At 47.3% G+C, this 27,477-nt stretch overlaps 1 protein-coding gene across 1 annotated transcript in view; it reads left to right on the top strand.

The window, feature by feature from the left end:
- Positions 1 to 2,942: 2,942 nt before the first annotated feature.
- LOC149362858 (endothelin-converting enzyme-like 1) overlaps positions 2,943 to 27,477 on the top strand; it is a 33,300-nt gene continuing 8,765 nt past the window's right edge. Inside the window, exons 1-10 of the mRNA XM_089569831.1 lie at positions 2,943 to 3,144; positions 10,202 to 10,300; positions 12,428 to 12,633; positions 14,442 to 14,621; positions 15,167 to 15,250; positions 16,866 to 16,999; positions 17,739 to 17,958; positions 19,665 to 19,769; positions 21,066 to 21,119; positions 23,072 to 23,175. Of these exons, the coding sequence (XP_089425957.1) occupies positions 2,943 to 3,144; positions 10,202 to 10,300; positions 12,428 to 12,633; positions 14,442 to 14,621; positions 15,167 to 15,250; positions 16,866 to 16,999; positions 17,739 to 17,958; positions 19,665 to 19,769; positions 21,066 to 21,119; positions 23,072 to 23,175 (1,388 nt within the window). The remainder of the gene's footprint in view (positions 3,145 to 10,201; positions 10,301 to 12,427; positions 12,634 to 14,441; positions 14,622 to 15,166; positions 15,251 to 16,865; positions 17,000 to 17,738; positions 17,959 to 19,664; positions 19,770 to 21,065; positions 21,120 to 23,071; positions 23,176 to 27,477) is intronic.

The following is a 27,477-nucleotide window of genomic DNA, read 5'->3' as shown; positions in this document are numbered from 1 at the left end:
CAAGAAAAATGGCCATGACCTGCGCGGGCGTGTAATCGAGCAGTACAGGGGACCTATGGTCATTAAGGGCAACGCATAGAATTCCAAGGGAAGGCAAATGCAGTAGGGGCTGGTAGAGAGTCAGATGGACGCAAGGAGATTAGAAACTTGTCTTGTGCAGAGTGGCCGCACTAGACGCAGGATAGGGTTTATTGGAGGTATATGGGAGAGGCCCTTTTCCTGCAGTGGATGTGGTAGGATAGATGATGATGATAACAAAACCGATGCGGTTTATCACGCAGCAAGTGCCTGTACAGCTGTCTCTAAAGAAAACTCTCATTATTCGTGTACTTTAGGGCCAAGAACAGACGACCATCATATGCCCTTCCTCACACCCAGAGGCTCACGACTGAGCCCACATCACAGCCAACAAGGGCTTGTTAACCCGAATCACGTGACTATACAGGAACACATTCGCCAATCTTCTCTATCACCGCCTTACCTGTATTACTTTCGTAGTTGCAATCAGGCGACCACCTCGTACCGATGCGACATACAGGGGCACCACACAATCTACGGGGAACAAAAATTAACCACCGTACACAAAATATTTTTCATCACTGAGTTTTCTAGAGACAACCGCCATACCATCCGACTTTTTTGTCTCGCATTATCCGGCGCACTTTGTCAATATTGTAAAAAATTTCAGAAAACGCTCTTCTCCCCATTGATTTTATGCGATCGTTGCGAGGGCCGCTCCCGCAGGCACGAAGAACTTTTCCAGTTCTTTAGAAGCCCTTGATGCTCTTGATCTTTTTTCCCTGTAAGGAAGAGGACATAATTGCTCGAGAGTAGGTCAGAACGGCAATATCTCGGGAGATTATTATGTTCAACGCATGTGTAGCATAAGAGCACAGAAGCTATTGTGTGCATGGGCGAACTGCCATGGTGCAAAATGATTCCTTGCGATCCTGTCTTTGTGCACCGTCCTGCGGACATCGTCCCGCTACATGAGAGGATATGAGATGGCCATGGATGAATAACGCTAGAATAACTAAAGGAAAACAAAGTTGGCATTGCACGCGCGCTGCTGAGATCCCGTGACACGAGAAGCCGAAGAAGAAGGATCGTGAAAGACGGCGGACGTGTTCTACTCGCCCATGTCTGGCACAGCGCTCAAGATGCCCCGCCAGCCCCGTAAGTGCATGACGCATTACTTGCGCATTAATATTCACAGCCTGAGGAGTAGCTGCTGCGTTTGCTCTTATTCGCTCTGTCTACAGCTCCGTTAAATGTTCGCGCCGATAGCATGACTTCGTGTGCTCCGCGAGTAATCTGTAAGTCACAGCCCTCTAACGGCAAAGGCATTGCCCTTGAATCACTGCCCATCTGCGCGCCGTTGCGTCCTCTGTTGTGCACATTTTACATGAACACTTCCTTTCTTAACCCTTCCTTTTCCCTTCCTTCCTTCCTACCTTCCTTCCTTCCTTCCTTCTTTCCTTCCTTCCTTCCTTCCTTCCTTTCTTCCTTCCTTCCTTCCTTCCTTCCTTCCATCCATCTTTCCTTCCTTCCTTTCTCCCTTCCTTCCTTTTTCGTTTTTTTCCTACTTTCTTTCGTACACTTTCATCAGGCCGAACCTGTTACACTTTCTTCGTCGAAGGTCTGTGTGGTTTGTCTTAGCTAAACACACTTATTTTCCCCATCGTGGAAGTTGGGCGGCCATTAAAAATGGCCCAGAACTGTCATTCTTTCAACAGTGTGCCTCTACAAGGACTGGTTCGCGGTTCTCCACCTTAGTGCATAAAGCATGGTTGCGCCACCATCTTTCACACCGAACATAACAGGTCTATAGCTCCCAGAAACCTATAGTGTTGGGCGATCAACGGACTCACTGCGGGAACACTGCTTTGCTTTGTAATCTACAACAGGGCTCTTGAACTCAACGCGCCTGTATCGTTCTTCATAAAGGTTGCTTTATCGATCATATGAGACTTGATCTACTTACTAATCCTGTAATGACTACAGGAGATAAGCTCATCGAAATAACGAGACCTGATCAGTCTTTAATGGGATAACTACTCGACCGTATAGGCCACATCTAGCTACATTTCACTTCAAGAGGCTCAATTCTGCCAGCAGGCACTATGACATTTTCCCCCGTTCGCTCCCTGCGCAGAGAGCCGGTCGTGGGGCCACAAGCTGACGTCGTCCCTGGCCGGCTACGGGCGCCGCCTGGAGTCAATGTCGACCATCATGAAGCCCCGGACGAAGCCCCGCAGAAAGTCCGGCGGAGACTTCCACACCACTTTCTCCGCGCTGTACCCAAGGCAAGGCAGGCGCCGCGTCGTCGCCATACGTGCTACGCCGGAGGTCGAGCAGTGTTCGAAACCTTGACGTCCCTTGTGTTAGGCGTCTAAGCAAAGGCAGGAAAAGTGATACGCAGACTTTCAGCAGTCTTTTACTCCTATCTGGTTCGAAAAAAAAAAACATAGACGAGTCTCAACTGAGGGCTTTATTCATACGCTTCAACAGGCATAGAAAATTAAAAGATGGCCATGGAGTTTATGTTCAGAAATGACTCCCAGCAGGCAGTTGAAATTCAGTGTGGTATTCAACTTGGGATCTACATCCGTTGTTTGTTTTTGCGGGTGCGTACACTGACACTAGCGGTCATGGTATTCGACTTTGCGCTATGACAGACTTGCAACGAACCCGTGCTGTTGGGTGCGATACATCCCCAATGCCTGTCTTCTGCGAAGCAAAGTGTCTTGCCGTGGTTTGGCACGTGATGCTCGGTTGGTGTCAAACTCGTTATTCTGCATTGCCATATTCCTCCAATCTGTCATTAGCCCATCGAGTACGCACTCTGCAAGCAAGAGCCCTCCGCTGGCCTCGCTTTGGAAGCTCCTCTCACCGTAGCCTGGGCCTAAGGCAGACGATTTATTAAGGCTATTGCGCGCAGCATGGACTTCAGCGACTCGCTGTGGGATGACCGTAGCCCGCTGGAGCAGCTCCTCCTGACGGGCCTGTGCTTCGGTCTCTTCCTGCTGATGATCAGCGCCACGTACCTGGCCTACTTCGCGCAGACCTACAACCTGCCCGGCCGACGCCACGTCTTCGGCATGGAGTTCGACGTCTGCACCAAGGAGGTCTGCGTCGAGCACGGTACGCGGCTTTGCAGGCCCGGCACTTCGTTCCAAACCCACTGACTGCATTGATATTTCTCGTAGTTATAGTAATAAAAAAAGAAATATTATTCAATTCAACGTTGCTTTGTTTCCAATGGGGACAACTGTCAGTGAGACGCCCTAACACCTGCGTCACCTGCTCCATTTTACCGCTATCGGCCATAGTTCGGTACAAGCATGGCTTGAACTGCATGGACATCTGCATATTTTGCGTACTGGGCGACAATGAATGATTAGGGCCGAGCCCAAATTCAGTTGGTTTTCACTAGCACTGCATGAATGCATGTTACCTAAAAATGTCACGTGATGTTAGACAAGAACGCGCAGCCTTGAACGCAAGGTGGCGCAGTTGCCGGTGGGTCGCCGGGTGCCCACAATATCAGAAGTTCACCACGTAGTGCAATCAGCTAGAAAAACACTGTTCGTTTGATAATTAAGCAACACAGCGCCAGCGCGACCTCCTCAGTCTTCCTTTTGCCCAGAACTTTTGATTGGACTTTTGAGACGACGCTCTCACCCACGCCTATGGCACCCGCTATAGTGTTCGTGCAGTGCTTCCCTTTTGCTCTACTTTGAGGGAGACAGAGGTGGAGGAGCGGGCAGGGCCCCTTCTAATGGTTCTACTATGCACTCTTTCAGAGGAGGAGAGTGTAGACTAATTGTAAACACTTGCTTAAAGTGCTGGGATTTCACTCGGAAGATGGTATTGCATTTAAAAAAAAAATGGGCAATGGCGGATTTGATATGCAGCATTTTTATTGACCCTAAAAGCACGATGGAGAGAGTAATTAATAGTTTTTAGCCTGATATGAATTGTATATCACACACGCATTCATAGCATGTCGAGATTATCGATTCCCGGAGCATCGTAGTACTGCTTCCGAACACCTGCAACTTCTTCCTGTACAAACTCTCTCTTCAGAAGCGACGCGCACCGCTCTGGTGGCGAGACTCATGGTGTGTGCGATACGGAGCGACGCGATTCGTTGGACGTCGCTGTTCGCTCTCCACAGGCTCGCGATTTTCGAATGGCGCGAGAAATTGCCAAAGTTTGTTGAGCCAATGCAGCGAGGGTATTCGCACTTTCGGAATTCCAAAAATAGATATGGATATTATTTACTGCAGGCCACACGCCTGTCAATAGATAATCAGCTTAACAATATTAATTATAACGTTTACTATCAATGTTAGTTAACCAGCCTGCTAGTTAGCCCGTCTTAGCTGATGCTGTAACGCGTCTCACCTGGTGCTATAGTGCATCTTAGCTGATGCACTACACCGCAGATAATACTATGCCCAAAAAAGTGCTCTTCTAACTCAAAGGCTGTGTTTAAAAATTGCTGACAATCTTAGGCGAAACACCCTGTATACCTGATTCGCGTAGCTTTTTGCAGGAGCAATAAAACGCGCATCACTCATTCACCATGCTGCTAATATGCCTGCAAAGCAACAGGCGCAGCTTGCAAGCTTCTGTCCTCGCGTAACGGCTAGGCGCCCTTCATTGTGCCTCTTGTTTATTAACACCGAGAAAGGAAGCTCGGTGGAGTAGGAGACCATGTCTGCAAGCAATACCAAGCATAGCGACGCCAGTTCGTCTTCTCTGTCTGATCATTCTGCATCGTCGGTAGTATAGCCTCGACTTCACTAGAACATGCCTCGAGAGTTAACGGAATGCAGTTGCAGTTAGGCGCGACACTAGTCAGGCGCGACGTTGCTAGGGGACAGTTTCCGCTAGCTGTACGTCGCTGCCGGTAGCAATAACATGTCCAACAATTTCGGACAAAAGTTTTGAAAATTGGAAAATTGTAAGATACTTTTACGGAAATATTGAAGGAAATGATCCCTTCTTCAGATATGTAGCAAAATCTTTCTTTTAAAGTGTTTCCAACGATTGCATCGAACGCCATGACTCCCATAGAAGACCAATGGGGAACGTTTCAGACGATAGCAAAAATGTTAATAGAAAAAAAAGTTCAATACTGCCGTCGTGTGATCTGCGGATACATTGATTGCTATAGTGAACTCTTTCCTGATGTGAAAAAAAATTGAGTTCATCAAAGGTTTCCCGCTAAAAATGCTTTCGTCCAGAATTGCTGGCTATAGGTTGTATAAATGAGTGCCCATGCTTCCTGCCTTGGCACGTACTGCCTGCCTCCCTTTCTCCCTAGCATACATTCACCTACTTACTTTTTCGCTATATAGGCTGGCATTATCTGCTTCCGTGGCGTACCCTGACATTTCCTGTACGCCTGCTTCGCTGGCATGCACTGACATTTCCTGTCTCTCTGCCCCGCCGACATGCTCAGAAATTCTCGGCCTTCACGTCATGCCCTGCCATTACCCTGTGTCCCTTTCTCGCTGGCATGCTCAGACTTTCCAGCCCTTCCTCTGTACCCAGCATACCCTAGTATCTCACTCCTGTCTCCCTGACATGTACTGACATTTCCCGTCTCCCTTTCCTGCCGGCACACCATGCCATTGCCTGTCTCGCCGGCAGCGCGCCTGCTCGAATCGACGCTGAACCGTTCGGCCGAGCCATGCGGCCACTTCTACGAGTACGCGTGCCACCGATGGCCTCGCACTGTCGCCGCGGGCCTCACCGAAAACACCAGCAACGTGTGGACGCTGCTCAGGAGGAACGCCATCGCCGAGCTAGAGGGTGAGCGCTCTTAATTTTCGTACAAAAGTTTTAGACAGTCTATAGAGAGTCTATAGACTTCTGTTATAAAGTCTATTGACTCTCTATAGACAAATCCTAGAGAACAGTCTATAGGCAATACAAATGCCATAGACAGTCTATACGCAATCTATAGATTTATGGCCATACACTTTTAGTAGACTTTTGCCTATCACAGTCCATGGACTATGAATAGACGAAACGCAATATCTGTAGGAAGTCAATAGAGTCAATAGGAAGTCTCTAGACTGTCTATAGACTACTTTTATAATTCGCCTCCCTATCCACCGTGACGTGGACCGTTTGCTTTTTCAGACGTATGCTGGAAGGTGACATACTGTCCTGATTACAAAAAAGTTATCGAAATTCCTTGAAATGTAAGGCAGGCACGACACGATGGCATGGACAGAGAGATGAGGTATTTTTGTCTGCACTAAACATATCACCGCCTCATCCGTCTGTTTCCCTCTATGATTGTCAGTTTTCGCTCCAAAATCATGTTTCCGGTAGCATCGGACGAACTAGAGTAGACTAAAGTACTACTTTACGGATATTCATAACACTGTCTTTCTGCGCATAACTTTCACGTAAACAGCAAAATTCTGGCTGCACTTCCGAGAATGCAGGCACTTGAAAGTTTGTTTACAGCAGTGTTGTTTTGAGACACAACCAGTAGAGAACAACACACGGTCTAGGATGCGATCAAGGCATGCTGACTCTTTACTTAGCAAAACATTAAGGTCCCTATCCTCGCAATTTCGTTGTCGTTCTTTTTCTCTCTAGCGAAGATGATGATGTTAGATGAAAGTAACAAACTTTTCAACGCTGGTTTAGCCTATAAGGTTGCATGGGCTGCATAAAAACTACCGTGCAACACAGGCGTTAAGAAGCAAATGACACCACAACATGGTTCTTCACGTCTAAGTGGTGCCTTTTTCAAACGAAACATTCAATCATGAGCCAGCGTGTCAAAAAGGCGCTCTTTTACGAACACGACCTGCTGTCCGACTCAGACTGGCGGCTGTGGGAGTGGATTAAAGCTGTACGAATGGAGCCCTCTTCTTCAACTTGCTCTAGAAATAACAAGGAAGATTAGAATCCCTGTCTAACTACGGATGTTGGATGCTTCGGTTGGTATATGTGGTTTAACGTCCCAGAGCGACTCAGGCTTTGATGGACATTGCTGTTGTTCGTTGCGCTAGTCAAAAGCAGAGATCATCGTGAACATTCGCAAAAACACTTTGCAACCGAAAACACAAGATCAAAGACAATGGGAAACAGCAGACACGCGTTACAAAACAAAAACCCACGAACAGGGAGAGGAATGTGGTATTGCGGTTGAAGCGAGACACGGCAAAGCTAAACACAAAATAACAGTACATGGTTGTTTACAAGCTCACGAGGCTGAGCGTCTCAAGACAAGGACGCGGCGTTTTTTCTGCCTACTCTAACGTTCTGTCAAGTCCGAGTCTAAGTCCAGTGCGGTGCGTCGCCTAGGTCTCGGAGCATCGCAGACTGATGTACTGGTCCCCAGGGGTGCGCGATGTGACTGCCGAGCCGGTGGTGGGGGCAGTCGACGGCTTGCGAGGCGGCAGACCAAACCTTTGCGTCACTGCGGGTCGACAAAGCCGCGCAGAGCTAATACGCGAGATTTTGCGTCGGCGGACGCACACGCACATAGCACATCGCATTATTGTACTCAGTGACCATGGAGGCTACCGGTAACCATGGCACGCCAATAACTTGTTCCTTGTATTTCTTCAACATTCTGATCTGAGAAACCGTCACCCTGTGGCCTGGCGTTGTTTGAAGACTAGCCCCATTGCGAGAAAAGCCGCCGGCGTCTGTATGGGTAGGAGATTGTACAAAAAAAGAGGGCGTTCTCCATGCCAGACGGTCCGAGTGGATTACGTAGGATTCAGTTGAATTACGGTTGTTTGTGGTGAATTAAGGACGGATCATCCTGGCGGACTGCGGTAGATTAAGAGTGGATTACGTAGGATTCAGTTAGATAGCGGTGAGTTCTGGGGAATGGTGGTTTATTAAGAGCAGATTCTGTAGAATTAAGCTGGATTAAAGTGTATTGTGATGGATTAAGAGTGGATCACATTGAATTAAGCTGAAGTGGGTGGATTAAGTTGAATTGTGATGGATTAAGTGGTTTACATTAGAAAAAGTTCCAGTATATCGTATTAAGTTTCATTACGATGGATTGTGGTAGATTAAGAACAGACTAGGTTGAATTAAGTCTCAGTAGGGCAGATTAAGTTGGGTTACTGTGGATTGTGATTGTTTAGGAGTGAATTGCATGGCATTAAGCTGCAGCAGATTGGATAACGTTGGATTTTGGTAGATTTTGTAGACTGCCGGTGCTTCTGGCGGATTGCGGTAGATTAAGAAGAGTTTACGCAGGATTTGTTCAGGTTATGTTGGATTAAGAATGGTTGACATGATTAATAAGTTGCACTAGGGTGGATTAAGATGAATTACGGTGGATTATGATTAATTTTGGGCAGATTATGACGGATTACGAGGCATTAATAGTGGATTACAATGGATTAATTTTGATTAGAGAATTATGGTGCATTAAAGGTGGATTACAGTGAATTGTGGGTGGATAAAAAATCATTCCTTTAGCCTTCACAACACCTAAGTAGTCTTAAGTGCCATCCCCAATTTTCTTCTCTCCAATATGTGAAATGGTCTTATACATGACAGAATCAGTTTATTTCAGTCGGCCAAGAAAACACCGAGAACCTTTTCCAGTACAGCCAGCTCTCCATTCCTGACTGTCCCAGTATGACTTTTGTAGCTGCTTGCCCCTCTTTTGCTCCTCTCTGGTAAGAGCCTAGGTGTTCTCCAGGCGCTGTCCCAGCTTCATTGAGTAGTGGTATGTGGATTTGGTTTCTGTTGGCCCGCAGATATTTCAGAAAGCTCATTGCTCCCAACACGTGTCTTTCGTACAACAAACAGTTACAATTGTCCGAAGTGACGGCCGCAGCATGTATTGTGGCTCTTGACACATCAAACGTATCATGCGTTTCAGGGTGCAATTGAACCGTTCGGCCAAACCACTGGCCATTGGATGCTTGCGCGTGGCCGGAAGCGGTTTCACCTGTAGCAGTACACTAAATCCTTCACAATGGTTGGCATGAAGTATAGACCACATCGCTGACAATTTCATTCAACCTTGGAACACCTTTCTAATCAGCCTTAGACCACCGATGTGCGTTCAACAGAACGTAAGTTGATGGCCACGCCATAAGCTGCTAATTTTGTTTTACTTTTTTACTATGTGCCTTCATGTTAGTAGTAGTAGTAGTAGTAGTAGTAGTAGTAGTAGTAGTAGTAGTAGTAGTAGTAGTAGTAGTAGTAGTAGTAGTAGTAGTAGTAGAAGACCATTATTCGGCCATAATTTACAGGCCGAGCATGTCGACCGCCTGGGCGACCAGAAGTCGCTGTTCTTCCTCCCCTTCAGCGCCAAGCCAGTCGAGCCAGGTGGTGATGGATAAAGAAGATGGGGGGTAGGAACCCGACTGCTGAGCAGCCGGGCAATAGAAGAGGCAATGGGCCAGGTCCGCATAGATACAGGGGCAGTTAGGCAGGAAGGGTCCGATCGATAGCGACAGAGAAAGAGGCGAGACGGGGGATGACTGCATTCATTTGGATGTGCCGAAGAAGGCGAGCCTCTGGCCCCGTGAGTGATGTAAGGGGGGGGGGGGGGGGGTAAAGGCGTTCGTCGAGGCGGAGCTGGAGGTAGACCTCTTTTATGGTGCGGCGAAGGGTGAGTCTCCCACCGTCCTCCGAGGGCTTGGGCCAGGGGATCAACGGTGCCCGGAAAAGTGTGTCGCGGGCGAGCTGATGGGCCAGCTCATTGCCGTCAATCCCTGAATGCCCAGGGACCCAGCGGAGGAAAACGATGGAAGGCTGCAATGCGGAGACCGCTCGTTCAACCTCCTGTTGGAGAGCAGGGGTTAGGGTGTCATGTTAGTATGGTCACGAGTGCAATAGCACCGTACCTCAGCGTTGCTATATGGCCGGTAGAGTTTTAAAGGACGAGAAAGAAGAACCTTCCGCTCGTCTGGCCGGCGTGAAGTGGAAGCTTTCGTGGAACACTGCTCCGCGGGTTGCCTTCCCAGCACTATTTGTAAAAAAATAAAAAAGAAAAATGAAAAATGAAAACTAGTGACTTCCGCTAGTCCGATTTCGGTGGAATAACACAGGCCACAAAGATGACCGGTAAGCAGCAGATGTCCACGTGCGCGAGGAATATGACATGCAACATCATAAAACAGTGGTCGCCGCAGCGTCAAATAAATTACGTGCCTTAATGTTCCCGCCTTTGCTTTTTCTTCAGGCACCGTGAACAACCTGTTGAAGGAGCGCAACGAAGGCTCCAGGCTGGCACCCGTGCAGGAGACGGTGGTTCAGTTCTACGAGTCGTGCACTAACTGGAGTGAGTCAAACAGCCGCTGTCCCTGTGGGCACTTATGTGGGCAAGGAGTAAGACACTAAAAGCTGGTTGGAAAGATGCGCAATGCATTAGTAAACATCAGTTTCCACTTAGTAGTCGGCAACGACTGGTAGGAGATATAACATTGATTTTTCTTCTCCCTGCTTTTCGCGATACGAAACCTCATGTGAATTACCCACTTGCCTAAGCAATCACCCTTCCTCGGGTTGTTTTGGTCCAGGCTTCGACAGTCCAGCGGTGGCCGGAGACGTGAGGTCAAGTGAAGTCAAGTTAAAGTCACGTGAGGTCAAGTGAAGCATGCAATGTTTGCGTTAAAATCTCTGCTTCGTCGTTTTATTCATTCTGTTATAATCGTGTATTTCATCATTTCAATGCCCTCCAAACCGGAAGAAAAGAGGGCACGCACAAGGCGCTTGTGTGCGTGTCCTCTTCTCGTCTTTGTCAAATTCTGTTGCGCCAGTCTTCGCAAAGTATGTGTCATCGGCTTGCCCAGACTTTTACGTTTCTTAATTATATCGCTGTTCTTCGCATGCCTGTCACTTGACCTCAAGTTATCTCGTACCTCATAGTCTCCGTTCGACTGTAAAAACCTGGAATTGATGTGAGAAAACATTTAATTAGAAATTTTCACTATTCGTAGGTGAATTCCTATTGGCGATCCATGCATACGAATGTCTGACGCACTATTCCACCCTCCAAAAAAAAAAGAAGAACTTCTCCTGCAAGGAGAATTCACAGCGTAACCTATACGCAGGGTGTTTCACCTAAGGCTTTACACAATTTAAAAAATTAGGCTTTTTTTAGTTAGAAGGGCGCTTTTTAAGGGTTCACAGCACAGCATTGTCAGCGGTTAAGTACAGCTAAAATGAACAAAGTATCAGGATGGTTGGCTAATACTGAATAGTTAAGTTTCTAACAATTGCTGTTAGGCTCTTAAATATTTTGAGGTGTGTAGGCAACCGTAATTAATATCCATATCAATTTCTAGAATTTCGAAAACGCGCTTGCCCTAGGCGCTGTGGCTAAACAAATTTTGGCTTTTTCGACGAGTTACGTGCACTCGAGAGGTTGCTTTGCTTGTAAGCTTCGCTAAAGCGCATGTATTTCGGCGTGATGTAGGCAAAAATTGTAGGGCCACAGCGCCGAACGTAAGAGCGTTTTCGAAATTCTAAAAACTAATATGGATGTTACTTACGATGGGCTACACGACTATCAGTAATTAAGGGACCTAATAGTAATAGTCAAAAAGTTAACTATTCAGTATTAATTAACCAGCTTGCTAGTTACCACGCCTTAGTAGTATTCTGATGTACTTCACCACAGACGATGCTGTGCCGAAAAAAGCGCTCTTCTCACTGATGCCAAGGTCTTGCAACCTTCTACCAACTGGTACGATGACGGCGCGGTAGAGGTGTCCTCCGAAAGTGACACAGTTACAGCTTCTTCTATTTCCACCCCCTTCCCCCTCCCCTACTCTAGAAAAAAAATCATCCTTGATATCTCACAGGTATACTCGCAGTTTTTCACAGCTGCATTTTTAATGCTACAGTGTTAAAGGCCCCGTTCTCCAGAAAATCCGATGTCGACAATGTCGGCGTTATGAGTTCAAAATCATGACTCTGACAGGCGGCGCCCAGAGAACGGCATAGGAGGCACGTGGGCCTCGTAGGATACGTGACCTTGCGGCGCCTTCAAAACCTGCCCTTCGGATAGTGAGCAAACTGCCCACCGTGGCAGGTGGCAGCTAAATTAAGGATTGGCCGCTCGGGAAGAGCAACCTGGGCCACACCTGCCATCGCAGGGCAGTGGCGCATCGCTTAACCGCTGCACCACTGCTCCAGGAGTATGAGGACTAGTAGGGATCTATGAACGTAAAGCAGAGAATGGCCTTGTACATATGAGGGAATTAACCCAATACGATTTCGCGCTATTTAGACGGAGGTTAAGTGTCCCCTCAAATTTTTTGTTTGCCTAAGTAAGTCCGTTTCGTCGTTCGTGGTTAAGACAGCGCTGCCTCCTCCCGGCAAATAGGCTGCCCATGAAGGTCCGAGCCGGAATTCGGAGCAGACGTAGTCCTACATACGCCCTATACGTTCATCTAATGCGCAGCTCTCCGCAACTCCGTGGGTCTGGAGCCCCTGCGCGACGTGCTGAGCAACCTGTCGGTGCGCTACTGGCCCCTGCTGGACGTGTACGGCGAGGAGTACAACGCCCCGCGCATCCTGCTGAGGCTCCTGCTGCGCCTGCGCCTCGACGTGTTCGTCTCGCTGCGCGTGCAGAGGAGCCTGAGGAACCGGTCACACTTCGTGCTCAACGTAAGCGCCGTATGCCCTCTGCAATGCACACTATACTAGTGTTGCTCGTTGGAACCTACAGGGGCGATGGAAAGAAACGCGAACAAAACGGAGCCTCAGCGCTCCGCTGTTCGCATTTCTTTTCATCGCGCGTTTATTTCAGTGGTAGAAAAAAGACGCTAGAGTAGTCCATGATGCATTCTAGGGCGACTCTAACGTCTTTTTCTTACCACCAGGTAAAAGCGCGATGAAAAGAAATTAGAACAGTGGAGCGAGTAAGCGCCGAGGTGTTCGCGTTTCTTTCCATGCCGATAGTGTACAAATGTACACTCGATGTACACATGTATTTCGTCTAAGGAAGACACAAAAAGACAAAGGGCGATGGTGACCTCCCGGTGGGTCGAGACGTTGTACTAGAGGGCGACTGCATCGCTAACATTTAACGTCATTTCACGCGGCTTTGCCCTTGTAATCTTTCAGGGCTTATCGCAATAGCCACGGATTGTAGCCAGAGATAAGGATGCGTACGGAATTTTAAGTCTTTATGAAGTCATTGGTAGAAATACATACCCTATTTATTTACAAAACTAATGGACGAAACAGCAATTAAAGTGATATCATTCAATTTCTAGAATCATTCTGAGTGTAATTTTACTATTTGCATGCATGTAAGACATGCATACAGCTCGCATCGCATGAAAGGACAATTTGCAGCGAGAGCGAGACACACAGTGAAGCGTCGATGGCGAATTGGTGATGGTGAGGCAAGCGGCCCCTGCTTCACAGAACGCCGCCATGTTGCCCAACACTATCCGGCGTTGGGGGGGATGTTATTTCGCCGGTTGGTTCGAGTGGACAAGTCGGCCTGAAATTTGCCTTTCGGGTATATGTAAACGCTAGCTTGTCGTGCTCCGTCAGGTCTGGCGGAGTCGACCCGATTGCCGGCAGGAATAGGTTGACTCAACTCGTTCCGAGCAGAGAAGCATATGTAAACGCTGTCGAGACAAGGGGTTCATCTAGCCGAATGGCACAAGAGAAATACGGAGCTGTTACTCACAGCCGCTTTCACCCCATCGAGACGTTGACTAAGTGCCGTGATATTGGTACGCCATTTTGCATGCCCGCACTACCCTTTTCGGCGTTGGCCGCCGTTGCAGTGGTGACAGTGGATCACAAAAGCAAGACAGTGGAACACCAAAAGCAAGCGACTGTGATCTAAAAAAAAGAGCACTAAATGAGAAACAAACACGACAAAATTTTTGTTAGCGAACCTAATTCTGTCTAGATTAACACAGAAAACTTTATAAGAAAATGAATTGGCAATGAAATGGAAACTTGCGTGAGCATCTAAAAACGCCTGCATCCAAAGCGTAGCAATAGCTCGTACGGATGTATTTAGGAACGTTCTGATTGCAAATGGCGGGAGGATGAGAACCCAGCGCATTACCGCCGCCACGTACATTTTCAAACACGAAGGCTCTCGTCAGCGGCGCTGGCATGGTCACCGCAAACACCGCTCTTCTGCACGCTGCATTTGCACCGCATCTCACAGCTGCACCCGATGCGGTCCGCACGCCCCCTAGCGACACCTCTGGTCATGACACGTGAATGCATTACAGCTTTTCATTAGCGAATGAGAAGTAGACGAATTAGGAGTTCCCCGTAAATTAATGAACCAAGTGCCAACAGTCACTAATCTGCTCGAGAGCCCGAGCAAATTCTGGAGCATTTTTGAAAGGCATTAGGCAAGCAGTATCTATACGCTTCAAAGTTGTCATGAAAGAAAACGTGCACTGAAATACAGCGAGGGTTACTGCGGGGCATCGCAGATCGACAGCCCCCGGTTCGGTCTGCCCGAGGGCCTGCTGCGCTTCGAGTACTCGGCCAAGGCGTCGGTGCTGGACCACTACCACGACTTCATCGTGCTCGTGGCGCGCTTCTTCCGCACCGACGTGCGCCTCTCCACCGTTGCCAGGGAGATCGTAGAGTTCGAGGAGAACCTGGCCATGGTACGTCGACGTCATTTCAGTGACTGCACGGGGTATTCATAATGATGGTTCAACAGCGCAAAAACACGCAGACCAAGAAGGAGGCAAGACACATACCAGCGCTGAACTTACATCTCTTGCGCTGTTTGCGCTGTTGAACCATCATTATGAATCTACACCAACTAGCCCAATCTTCAGTTCTTGCGCAGGGTATCTTGGGGCACTAGCGTCCTGGTTTCAGGACTCCAGAGGGTTTCTGGGGCACTAACGTCCTGTTGCACAAGAATGGAATCTGCGAATGTGGTAGCGTTTGCAGCGAGGCATCGAGGCCCAGTTGCAGTTTTACAAAGTATTTACTGCAGGACAGCTACACATGCCAGCTTGAGGGAGTCCTCTGTTACAAACGCTCCACTCTAACGTGTCTGCTGCTCTACCATTCTCTGTCGTGAAAGTACAAAATTATCAGGCATTAAAGGAAAGTACAAAATTATCAGCGAAAAGCCGGCCAAACGCAAACTTGGTTTACCGGGGACCGGTGCACAAACGACTCGGCTGGTTGCTTGCAGACTGTCGAGGCGGTCTACAGCGAGAAGTCCTTTCTGTGGAGCGGAGTCGTCACTGAACACGCGGCCTTGAACGAGACAGTCATGGCAAGTATATGTCCTAATGCTCCTGCACTCCAGCCCACATTAGTCTACACGGTCTACACAGCTCTGATTCGCGATGCAACGTAAGGAAATGTGTGTCGTGTCAAAGTAAGGCAGAAGTTTTCATTTCAATCGATACTTACAGCCATGGAGGAAAAAAAGCTGAGGGAGCGCGACGCCAAGCGATCAGCCTTTGCAAGCCAAGTGCTCGTGAAGCCGCTCCCTCCCCGTTTTCCGCTTTCCCACTCAGTCCCTAATGTTTTGCTGTCGGTATGTTTTAGTGCGCATGTCTGCGACTACGCGGGGCCCGTGGCGCGGGAGTCTACACCAAGGAGGTTGATTTACAATGAGTTTGCCGCGCTGGTCTGCGCATGCACGCGCCCAGCTAGGCAAGATATCACTGCACGCTATCACGTGGCGTGATCACGGGGGGACCGACTTTCTCCTTTTTAATTTTTATCACGAGGCTTCCAGGCTATCGTCGGGCGCTCCCTCCTGAGTTTTTTCTTTATTCCTGCATGCCTAAGCATAGCGCGTACGGCTACCGATACCGCTAACCGCGTACCGCGCCCCACCACTGCCCATGCGGAGATCGCCTTGAGGGCGCTAGATGGCGCAACGCTCTCGTCAGCAGCGTGCCCGCCTGTCGCGTAGGGACCAATCAGTGCGTACGCAGTGGACGGGCTCGGTATGTGGTAAGAGGTGGCGGTAGTCGCACGTGATATGCTAAAGGTATCTAATACTGTGGGAAAATTGGTCCGAACGGGAAAAAAACAAAACACCTCCTGTTGAAGCTTGTAACTTCCCCGCTTTATTTTTCCTTTCACAGAAGTGTTTGTAGGAGACTACAAGAGCCTGACTAATTTGGTTGAGGTGGCCTACATAAACAATACTACAAACCGGTTATCTGCGCTAGTTTACTGGAAACCATAAGAGATGTATATTCGTAAATTGCACGTGTTAACCCTTTAGTGATGAGTATAATAAAGGCAACATTCAGTTCAGCTTGTTCTTAATGTAACAATTTTTGTTTTTGCCCGTAGGAAGATAGAGATGACAGAATGAGAACGAGGAAGAAAGGAACGGCAAAGAATTTTTACTCACGCGTGCAGTTTTATTGCGACATGTAGTACAGGCGGCACTCCATACGCACGTTCATTTTGTCGCCACTAATATATTGTCCAACATACTTGGACAAAAATTCCGCATATTGAAAAACTAATGTACTGATAATGGGGATATTGAAGATAATGGTCTAATCTTCTGATATGTAGGAAAATCATTCTTGTGTAGTGTTTCTATCACTCGCGCTGAGCAGTTGAGACTGCCATAGAAAATCAATAGGGAACACGTTTGACGACTGCAAAAACGTTAATAGCAAATCAAATGCAAGCCTGTCGACGGGAGATCTGCGGTTATATTGATTGATATAATGAGATCTTACAATATACGACAAAATTGCATCCATAAACTCTTTCCCGTTCCGAAGTGCTTTTGTTCAGAACTGTTGGATATGAGACGCTGAGTGGCTGGCACTTGAAAACAAGATGTGTCCAACAGTGCTTAATTTGCGGGTATGCCCAATCCACCAAAGCCCTTGCGACATTTTAATTCGCAGACTCCATTCACTGAGATCATCGCCAAGGTGACAGAACGTGTGACCGGCGGGCACCGGGCCGCCCCGGAGGTGGTGCTTTGGAGCAAAGAGTACCTGCAGTACTTGTCGCACCTGTTCCACCAGCCCGTCATCCGGTGAGAACAGCGAATATCTGCTCATTATGCTCCAAGGCTGATGCTAACTTCAACACATGACTATCGAGGTTCAAATAGGCTGCACAAAACGGAATGTAGGCACCGAGAGGTTAGCTCTAAAGCACAGGACCGTTATCGCTACCACAGGCGAAGTACAGTCTTTGTCAAAAGTTTAGAGCCCAGGGGGTTTGCTTCTAAGCCTTGTAGTGGGACTCCTGAAGCATTCGTGGCAGCCCTACCCATTGGAGAAGGCATGACCAGAAATCATCTTACCTTCAGGAAATTTGGAGCGCTGGAGATGCATTACGAACCACACAGTGTGACTCAGAAGCAAACCCCCTAGGCTCCAAACTTTTGACAAAGGCTGTAGATACAAATGCAAGTAGATAATAGTATGAATGCAATCGTGTGCCGGATTTAAAGAACACTTTATTATACTAGTGTGACATTAGGTACAAAATAAAATAAAGGGGAGGGAGGGGGGGGGGGGAGAGCTACTGCCTAGGACTCAAGATCTCGTGTCGGGTTGTCTAGTGTCCACTGACTGTCAGGTTAACTGTAAATTGCAAGCGCTGCAATTGTCAATTTGTCATTGGCCTATCCTCGCGCAGTGGTCATATCGGCAGCCAGTGAGACGAAATATCGATGGTGTATAGTGCTCCTAATGTGAGTCTAACGTTCAGAATCCGTGGCTGTCGCCGTTGTTCTTGAAGGCTTCTTCATAATGCCCGCGACGCAGGCGGCACCTGATCAACTACATGACGTGGCGCGTCATCCTAGAGCTGGGTCCGTACACGAGTCAGCTGTTCCTGGACATCCGGCAGGAGTTCCTGCGCCGCATCGGGCTCGCCTCGAACGCGCCTCGGGCCGAGCACTGCCTGCACGACCTGCTCGCCACGCTGCCCCACGCTGTCGGGTGGCTGCTGAGAAACGAGTCCACGTCGCTGCGCAGCGCCCAGGTTGGTACCCCTGGGAGCCCACAGGTGGCGCACATGGTTGCGCGAATAATTTAAATACTTATACAGAGAGAGCGTTGACTCACAGGGGCGGAAAAGAACTAGAAAACTAACCAGTAAGTATGCAGGTCATGAGGACGTAGAAAGAAAGAGCATTAAACGACAGGCTAAAAACGCGGAAGTTAAAAATTGGATAAATTGAATGGAAAAGAAACAGTGTAGAACTATATCGATACTGGAAAAGGCAGATCAGGAAAGAAATTTTCTATGATAACTCAAGAGGCAGTGCCCTACGCTTTGAATCTAGATGAGGGTGTCTTAGAACGCGCAGCTACAAAAAAAATAAACGAAGATGATGACACACGTGCAGTGTTTGGTAGATCTGTGGAAACAATTGAACACGACACGCTCAAATGTGACGGTGTCCATCCGGATGTCGATGCAGGCACAGTCACTCTTCCTGAGGCCCTAGGGTTTAAAGATAACAATGGTCATGTAAATAAATCTACAGTGGAAGTTAGCAAAAAGCGATTGGGGGATTGGTGGTTGAAGAGCAGAGAGGTGACATAAGGTCAGAAGTGCGGGAAAACGTATTTAATGAAAATGGTGACTTTTAATAAGAACTTACAGCACAGTTAAACAAAGAAAAGAAATCCGAGCATGGTGGCAACTGACACCACCCCGTTTCAAAGGGGACGCTCCTTCCTTCCTTCCTTCCTTCCTTCCTTCCTTCCTTCCTTCCTTCCTTCCTTCCTTCCTTCCTTCCTTCCTTCCTTCCTTCCTTCCTTCCTTCCTTCCTTCCTTCCTTCCTTCCTTCCTTCCTTCCTTCCTTCCTTCCTTCCTTCCTTCCTTCCTTCCTTCCTTCCTTCCTTCCTTCCTTCCTTCCTTCCTTCCTTCCTTCCTTCCTTCCTTCCTTCCTTCCTTCCTTCCTTCCTTCCTTCCTTCCTTCCTTCCTTCCTTCCTTCCTTCCTTCCTTCCTTCCTTCCTTCCTTCCTTCCTTCCTTCCGTCCGTCCGTCCGTCCGTCCGTCCCCACACACACGCACGCAAACCAATCCCGAACGCGCGTGTGAAAAGCGAAACAGCGGTGAGCGCCGCTCTTTCTTCCCAGAACACACAGCTTTTTTTAGCAGCAGTCGCTTATATGTTACTTTTACTTTGGCATAAATGGTGACGTCACCTGTATCATAGCCGAAACTCCTTAGTGTACCTAAACACGCGGGAAAATCTGACACGGCGGGACCATTGATTGATTAAAACATCTTTATTTGTTCAATATTCTTAGAACATGTGGGTGGGCCGCCTAGTCCGGTAGTCCACTGGCTGCTGCTGCTGCGCTGGCCCTCCCCACCAGCCAGTGCTGACGGTCCGGATCATCGCTGAGCAGAATAGCCTCCCACTGCTCCTCCGAGGGGTTGGGAATGGGGTCAACTAAGGGACCAAAATTAAACTTTTCGCCAACCCTCTAATAATCGGAAGCAATAGCTACATGCTACCCCTCTGCGTTCCAAGTAAAAAAAGTTGGTGTTACTAGGTCCCACTTGCACTGATTAGGGATTGGCCATGCATCAGGCCAAACGGGACGTTGCTTCGGCGAGAAAACACCCAGTCTGCAGGTCGCCAGAAATTTTTACGGTAGCCAGAAATGCTTGTAATGTTACAATCCCTCCTCAACGATGTTCTCCTGTTCGCTCTTTTCTTCTTTTCTCAGAAACAAGTGGAGCGCATGTGCGAGGAACTGAAGGCCACGATGGCCCACAACCTGGACTACAACGAGTGGATGACTCTCTCGACCAGGCAGCACGCCATATCCAAGGTGCCCCCCGCAGTGTGTCTGTGCGTGTGTGATGCTTAAATGATGTCAGCGCACATATCTGCTCCTGACATAACAAACATAGCCACAAAGCGTAAGCTTCAGCACAGCATGCGCTACAAATATGAATGATGCTATTTTCTTTTTACTTCTGCCTTTTATTTATTACATATTATACTTTATTCGCTCTTGTACTTGTTCTCTTTACACCTATAAATTCAACTGCACGGGATGTAAACATGTGAGAAAACACAAGAAAAGCTCTCATGACTTAAATACGTTGTTCCCGTAGGTAGCAGCAGCAATGAAAAAGCGAACCGTTGCTCCTAAGAGGTATGTGTCGACGCGTGGGCAGGTCAAAGCCTTGTTCTCAAGAGTGCGACAAGACTACACTGGGATGTACTTAAGCCTGCAAAGTGCGAAGGTCCAGAGCGATACCTTTGGTGTTTGTGTTAATACCTCCGGCGGTGGCATAGATGAGGGAGTGAGTGGCAACTTTTTTTTTTCTTTTAACTCGAACATCCCCGAACGTGCAGGACTTTACGTGTCCACTGCAGCTGCGTTCCCTGGCATCGCAGCATTCTCTTAGTCTTTCGGCTGAGTTTCTTTGGGACGTTAAACCCCATAAACCAAACCAGACCAAACCTTTCGGCTTCGTGCGGGAGAACGCATTTTTCGAGATGAGATGTGCGCAAGCGTGCGTACACTAACGTAGCCTTTGGCTGGCATAGAAAAGTACAGCTGATGACTTTGAGGCATAATTCGTACGGAGCAGATGTCTGTCTGGGAATACTGCCAACTTCCACCGTCTATTGACGCCACTATGTTGTGCTTGCACGAGTACTACAATTTATATAGTCTTCCATTCTTGTCCTCAACACTTCTATTGTCTTTATAGCCCTCCAACGCCCAGTGATGTTGGCAAGGCAAAATTTTCCTCCTCACAAAAAACGTACGATTGTCATGTTATACCGTTTCACGTGCCCATCTTTGCAAAAAATAAATTGTACCTTTCTTCAACGGTCCTTGAGCAGCATGAACTGCTGGCGTGCCGAAAAAATTCCGTTTTCACGCATAATTTTGCCATTTCTTTAATGCAAGTCGGGGTCAGCGCCTTGCTTGCGCCGCGTGCCATAGATCAGAGTGATCGTGGCACATCCCATAAGACACGCCACTGCCTTTACGTTAGTAGATGCGGCCCAGCACAGCCCCTCCGTTACGCGATGTCTCCAGGCCAGCGTGCCTTTTGCGGGAGGATATACTACGAATCTATCGGTTCCTGCCGCACTTTCCTTGCAGGTGCAGCGCATGAAGTTCGTTGTCGGCGAACAGAACGAGGAGCTGGTGGAAGACGTGAGTTCTTTAAGATGACTGCTTCCGTATTTTGTAAATACGAAGTTGTATATGCCACTTTCCCTGGTAAAAACGGGACTCCCGTGGGAACCTTTTAAAGCAAGCGGGGGACGGGTGCGCGGTTGAGGGGAAGTAGGGCAGACCTGTTTGTTCAGTGCATTTTTTGGGGACTTTTTTCCCGCCGTAAAAATGTTGGGTCAGTTTGCTTCTCCATCAATTCCTCGCTAGAACTTCTCGCTCGAAAAAGGAAGAGGAGAAGGGTGGTCGCTTGCCTTCCGTCCTCCTGATTCTGCCCTTGGCCGAGAAGTGGAGCCTTTTTCAGAACCTTATACGCTACAATCAGAGTGGACTGATCATTCAACGAATAGTTCTCCCTTTCTTCGCAGCAAATAAACGCGTTAATCTTTGGCAGTGCTGATATACCGCTCACGTGGACGTACTTTAACCGACATCACTGCACATTTATTCTAGGTGATGTCGATTGAGCTGCCGTTTGTAAGTATAAGTGCTAATACTTTCTTGTGGACAGAGCGTGTTCGCGTGCCATTTCATCTCCTCTAATTGAGCGTACAAACGCTATGTTATTGCTGCTGCCATTTTTTAAATTCAGTTCACTTAATTAATTCGAGAGGTCCCAGTATAGTGTTTCACTATGGGACCTCTATTTGTACTGTATTTATATGTATGTACCGATATTATCTACCAGTAAAATTGAAACTTGAACATGGATTTAATTAAGTTCTTCGAACAAATCAAAAGATGCGTACTTAGAGAAACGAAAGAGACAACAATGCACTCGCGCTTTCCTACTGTTTGGGTGCATGTTCATGTCCACTCAGATCGAGAAGCAGCTTTTTAAGCTAGGCATAGCAGAATGACCGTGGCTGCTGGCTGAGACTTCTATTTGCCTTTTGCGTGTATCGGCCTTCTCGTCCGGTTCTTCGTTGACGATTCTTGAACTTGATATCACAAAAACTAGCCGACAATTCTTCTTAGTTAGGCTTCTTCAGAAATCTGGGTCCCGGTAAATTAGACAAAAGGTAATCTTAACCTCTGCCCTCGCTTTTTACTTTTTGGGTGCTTAAACTTCAGCAGAATTTAAGCTGAACCGGAGACCGCCTGGCCATGCTTTAGTTAGACAAGGTTTCGTGGGCCATGTGCATCCCAAGAAACCCATGGCGACACAATCACCAGCCGCCGCGGTGGCTCACTGAATATGGTGCACGGCTGCTGACCCGCATGGCGCGGGTTCGATCCCTCGCGCGGTTGTCGAATTTCGATAGGGTCGATAGACTAGAGGCTCGTACACGATGCGATGTCAGTACACGTTACAGAACCCCAGGTGAAATTACCCGGATCGCTTTCACTACGGCGTTCCTCATAGCCTTAGACGCTTTGGGACGTTACCATAAACTGCAGACACAAGCCATTGCGTGCAAGAGCCGCGTTTCGTAATTGTATTTTCAATTCTTTTTCTTTGATATCAGGGCTAGCAATAACAGCCCTGTCGTCATAGGCGATTGTGCAGCAGCAGAAGAATGAAAAGAATGAATCGAGAAGAGAATCTACGCTACACACCACTCGTCCGGTTCCCGTGAGAAGCTCGGACTCTTCAAACCCATGGCGCCTTCCCCCGAAACCCCACCAGCGCTGTGGCGATGTGGAAGACTCACTAGACGGGCATTTAAGGCAGCGGTACTAAAACAGTGCACTTTGCTCGTAACAGCAGTACGGGGACAGTATAAGGAATCCATTCTCTTTCTTGTTTTTTTTTTGTTCTTGGGCGTTCCATTATTATTGCCGGCATCAACCAGCCAGAGAAGTACAAGATGACAGTGGAATAGAGTCGGCCGAAAAGAATTACCGTACCGTCCATGTTCGCCTGAGAAAGGAAGAAACACAGCATCGAGTGGATGTCCTGTAGCGGTTCGGATGCGTGCTTTTCACTGCAGACCGAGTACCAGGACACGTACGTCATCCTTGTCGTCAAGCTCATGGTTTCTGAGGCAGAGCGCGAATGGCAGAAGCTCACGTGGAATCGGCCCGAGTTCATCAAGTGAGTGCTCGGTCGAGGACAACCGCGAATCCGGTGGTCCACGAAAAAAGAACACGACACTCTTGAATATCAAGGCGCGGGGACCGTTTGTTTTGACCAGCGCACGTTACGAACCACTATATGACAGACTATTACAGACCTGAACGTCCATTTATGACCAGTAGAAAGTACCGAACAGTTTCCATGAAAGGTTAGCGGCGGAGTTCGTTTCCTTTTTCGCTGATTTAAGGCCACAGGGGTAATAAAGGGGATTAGTCTCTACTTTAGGCCCCGGTTATGCGCTAGTGATCTTCAAATGGGCAATCTACTGTCCGAGATGAGCATATAAACATGCCGGCATATGCTGATAGACCTTGCCGCATGGAGGCAGTAACGAGGGTAGTACTCATGGTTTAGACAGGAGTTCTTAAGTTCGTAAACGAAGTCAGGTATGTGTAAATGGTAGCGCTACGCTGTGGTCTGTCATTGCGGCTAAGATTGTAGACGTCTGTAGTGAACATACTGCGTTACATGACTACGCCCAAGAGTCATCATCATCAACAACAACTTGACTACGCCCACTGTAGGGCAAAGGCCTCTCCCATATCCTTTACCCTTAGGAACAGCGGTTATCTTCTTTTCGCACTACATTTCTTTCCATTTCTTTCCAGGTCCATTTCTTCCTCTTGATTTCGACTAGGATGTCATTAACCTTCGTTCGTTCCCTCACCCACTCTGCCCGATTCCGGTCTCTTCCCGTTACACTCATTTTTTTTTCTTTTCATAGCTCGCTGTGTTGTCCCTAAATTAAGCTGAACCCTTTTCGCTAGTCTCCACGTTTTTTCCCGATAGGCGAGTACCGGTAAGATAAAGCTGTATTTCTCTTGAGGTATATCGGTAAACTGCCGCTCATGATCTGAGAGAACCTGCAAAATGCACTCCACTCCATTCTTATTTTTCTAGTTATTTCACTTCACTTCCCCAGCGCCAGACAGAATTCCCATCAACCTAAGGCTGGGCACTCTTCTCTGTTTTAATAAAATACAGGGAATTTATTGTATAAGGTTTCTTCACAGTTTTTAAAACGTCTTCGAAAGAAAATACCCAACAGACGCCGACGCTACGCTTGCAGTGGCGCCGCAAGCAGCTGCGATCGTGTCGGCAAAAGTGATTGCTGCCATCTGTGATAGATGTCACCAGCATTGTTATTGATATTATTTGTCGTACCACCATTATTGCCTCCGTAGGTCTTCTATGCGAGGCGGCACACATTGTGTTCGTAAGGCCACTACGCTGACTATATTTCTAGTTGTCGTGATCAGAGTTCGCAGACGCCGACTGCAATGAGAAAGCTATACTACCAATAGGGAAAAAAAGGTTTTAAACTTTTTTCTGTGTTTCTCAGTGCTACATCCTGGTTTTTGTTTATTAGGGCAAAAATCTTTCGATCGTTGAAAAAAAAAAGATCGTTAGATAAAACTCAGCAGACTGGCCCTTTAGGGGCTGCGAAACTCGACAAAACGCTTAGTATAACATAGAGTATAACATATTTCTACGAATGTCTGTTTCATAACCACAGCGCCCGAAGTAGACCTTCTGATACTTTTTATTTGTTTTAGAAAGTGTTCTGAATGCATTATGGCGACAACTATAAGTTGTGCTACATAAGATAAATTAATCTTTCACAGGAAAAAAAGAACCTATGGTGCAGGCATCAAACAACGTCTTCTAAATGAATGCCTGCATGCTTATGCTACAATGCGAAGAAGTGGTGCCGTATGGTGCCTGCGAGCTTAAAAACTTACATTGCGTATCCTTCTTCACCAATCAACCAGGACTCATCTGCACAATGTATAGTTTTTGTTTTCTCGGGCACAATGTTTCACATATTCGCGCAATAAATGTTAATTCTACCCTGCACACAAAAACTTTGGTAATGTGCTGATTAAGTAATCAATGACACAGCTTTGGGGCTATCACATAAAACAACTAATAGTATGTAAGCTGGGATGACCGCACAGAACGAAAATTGTGTCTACCTTCTCTTTACTTCGTTACGACTACCTCAGAACTAAAAACATCTATGATATTTTCTGCGAGCAAAGCTTGGAGAAATACGTTCGCTGTATAGTAAAGAGTCACGCAAATTGGGAATAAGCGCAGTAATTTACCTTACTCTTTTATTGCAGCGATGTCCCCTATTCCTCACTACAAGTTAATTACGACGCGATATACAACACAGTGAGTAAGTGAACCGTTTTCATCCATTGCTGGGATACGTCGCGCCACCGTCCTAGGCCCTGAAGCATCTACCTAGCGTAACTTCCTGCGTGCGTCTACGAAATCTGTTGTCTTACGCGCGAGATCTGTAAGCGCCGTTAGGTGTCGCGCTTAATGCTTTGGGCTTCAAGGAGAAAAATGCAATTTCAGTCTTAACCTCAAGTATGATTTCATAACACTCAAGGTAAACGTTATTTCACTTCACCTATAATACAGCTCTGTTTGCCATAATAACCAAAATATTTGCAAATACAGAAACGGTTCACACGACTGTTTTTGTAAGTGACTTGTCGAGGTAGACGTAAGAAATCATAAGAAAACCTTGCATATATAAAGAAGACTATATGCGTTGGTTCCAGTGGAATGGTTATCGCTGCATGTCTGCATACGAAATGTCCGTCCTTGACAACCTTACGCATCATACCCATGCTTTAATCTTTGTGAGTGGCAATGGTAAAAGTTTGCTTACTGTGTAGTGCCTCAATCTCTGACCTAAGCTGCCCTGTATCGGCTTATTCAGTGATTAGAGTCTCTTGATGATATAATGATGTAGAGATTGGCCCTACTATCCTCATGCCTAGCTGCCAGCGACTGAGAGGTCTCCGTCACGACCGTCACTCGTTCTAAGTGGTCGTTCTAAACGGAAAATTTTCCCAAGGAAGCTTATTTACAGGAAGGTTGATGTGATCGCATCACTAGCTTCATCGCAACGTTGTCGATACGATGCAAAAGGCATGCTAGCACCTTTTTTTCCGTTGTTCCCTGTGGGTAGCCGGAATTCATATCCAAACTGTGTTTTAGATAAAAATAACTTGACGTAGCTGTTTTGTTTCGAAATAACTAGAAGAATAAGAATGAGATGGAGCGCATATGGCAGGTTCTCTCAAATCATGAACGGCAGATAACCAATATCCCTCAAGAGAAAAGCATACAACAGGTGTATCTTACTGGTACTCACCTACGGGGAAAAAACGTGGAGGCTGACGAAAAGGGTACCGCTTAAGTTAAAGGCAACGCAGCGAGCTATGGAAAAAAAAAATGATAGGCGTAACGTTAAGAGACCGGAAGTGGGCAGAGTGGGTGAGAGAACACACTCGAGTCAATGACATCCTAATCGAAATCAAGGGGAAGAAATGAGCTTGGGCAGGGAATGTAATGCGATGGCAGGGTATCTACTGGTTCTTATAAGGGTGACGGAGTGGATTCGAAGAAAAAGCAAGCGTATCAGGGGGTGGCAGAACGTTAGATGATCGGATTAGATTAAGAAGTTTGCGATGATTCGGTAGCCGGAGCTGGCAAAGGACAGGGTTAATTGGAGGGACGTGGGAGAGGCCTTTGCCCTGCAATGGGTGTCGTCAGCCTTATGATGATGATGATATGATAACTGCACATACGCCATCAGTAACTCAGTGCACGTGACTATTAGCCACCAAAAAAAAAGAGACCGTAATGTTTAACAAGGTAAGTTGCTGGGCGATGTTTAAACGACTCTGTGCAGTTCCATACATTACTCGTTCTTCTTTCTATTTCTCACTATGAAGTTGTTCCTGGAGGAATGCTTGAACCACCCCTATACACGGATGGCCTAAGTCCGTAAGTCTCCTGTGCATCGTCTGTACACTGCCAAAAATTATCCCTACTCACGTACTAGTCTAAACAGCTTAGAGCTGCTAACCAGTTTCAGTAGGCCTAGTAGGCAATGTTACGGCATTCTGTAAAAACTCACACATGAAAGCAACTTTTCTCTTTAACGGAGCTAAAACTGTGCGATCGAAGAATAAGTAAAAACTAGAACTGAAAAAAAAAACACTTCTCCGCAGCAGCATAAAAACACTTCTCTAGCCCATGCTAATCGGTGGTTGTCCACCATATGCATGTATACGTAACGCCGAAAAAGCTGGAACCATCACGTGCACGTCCTTCGTAGAACATAAGGATTGCATCAGGGAAGCTGGAATCATCATGGAGAACTACTAACTTCGAAACGGAAAGAAATTTAAGTCTTCTTGTGTCGATTGTTATCATCGACAGACTTCTGTAGAG

This window comes from Amblyomma mixtum, chromosome 2 (assembly GCF_055824585.1).
Source record: "Amblyomma mixtum isolate Tamu chromosome 2, ASM5582458v1, whole genome shotgun sequence".
Classification (NCBI taxonomy): Eukaryota; Metazoa; Arthropoda; class Arachnida; order Ixodida; family Ixodidae; genus Amblyomma; species Amblyomma mixtum.
The sequence above is the reverse complement of the archived record's forward strand: the minus strand, read 5'-3'. Positions and strand labels throughout refer to the sequence as shown.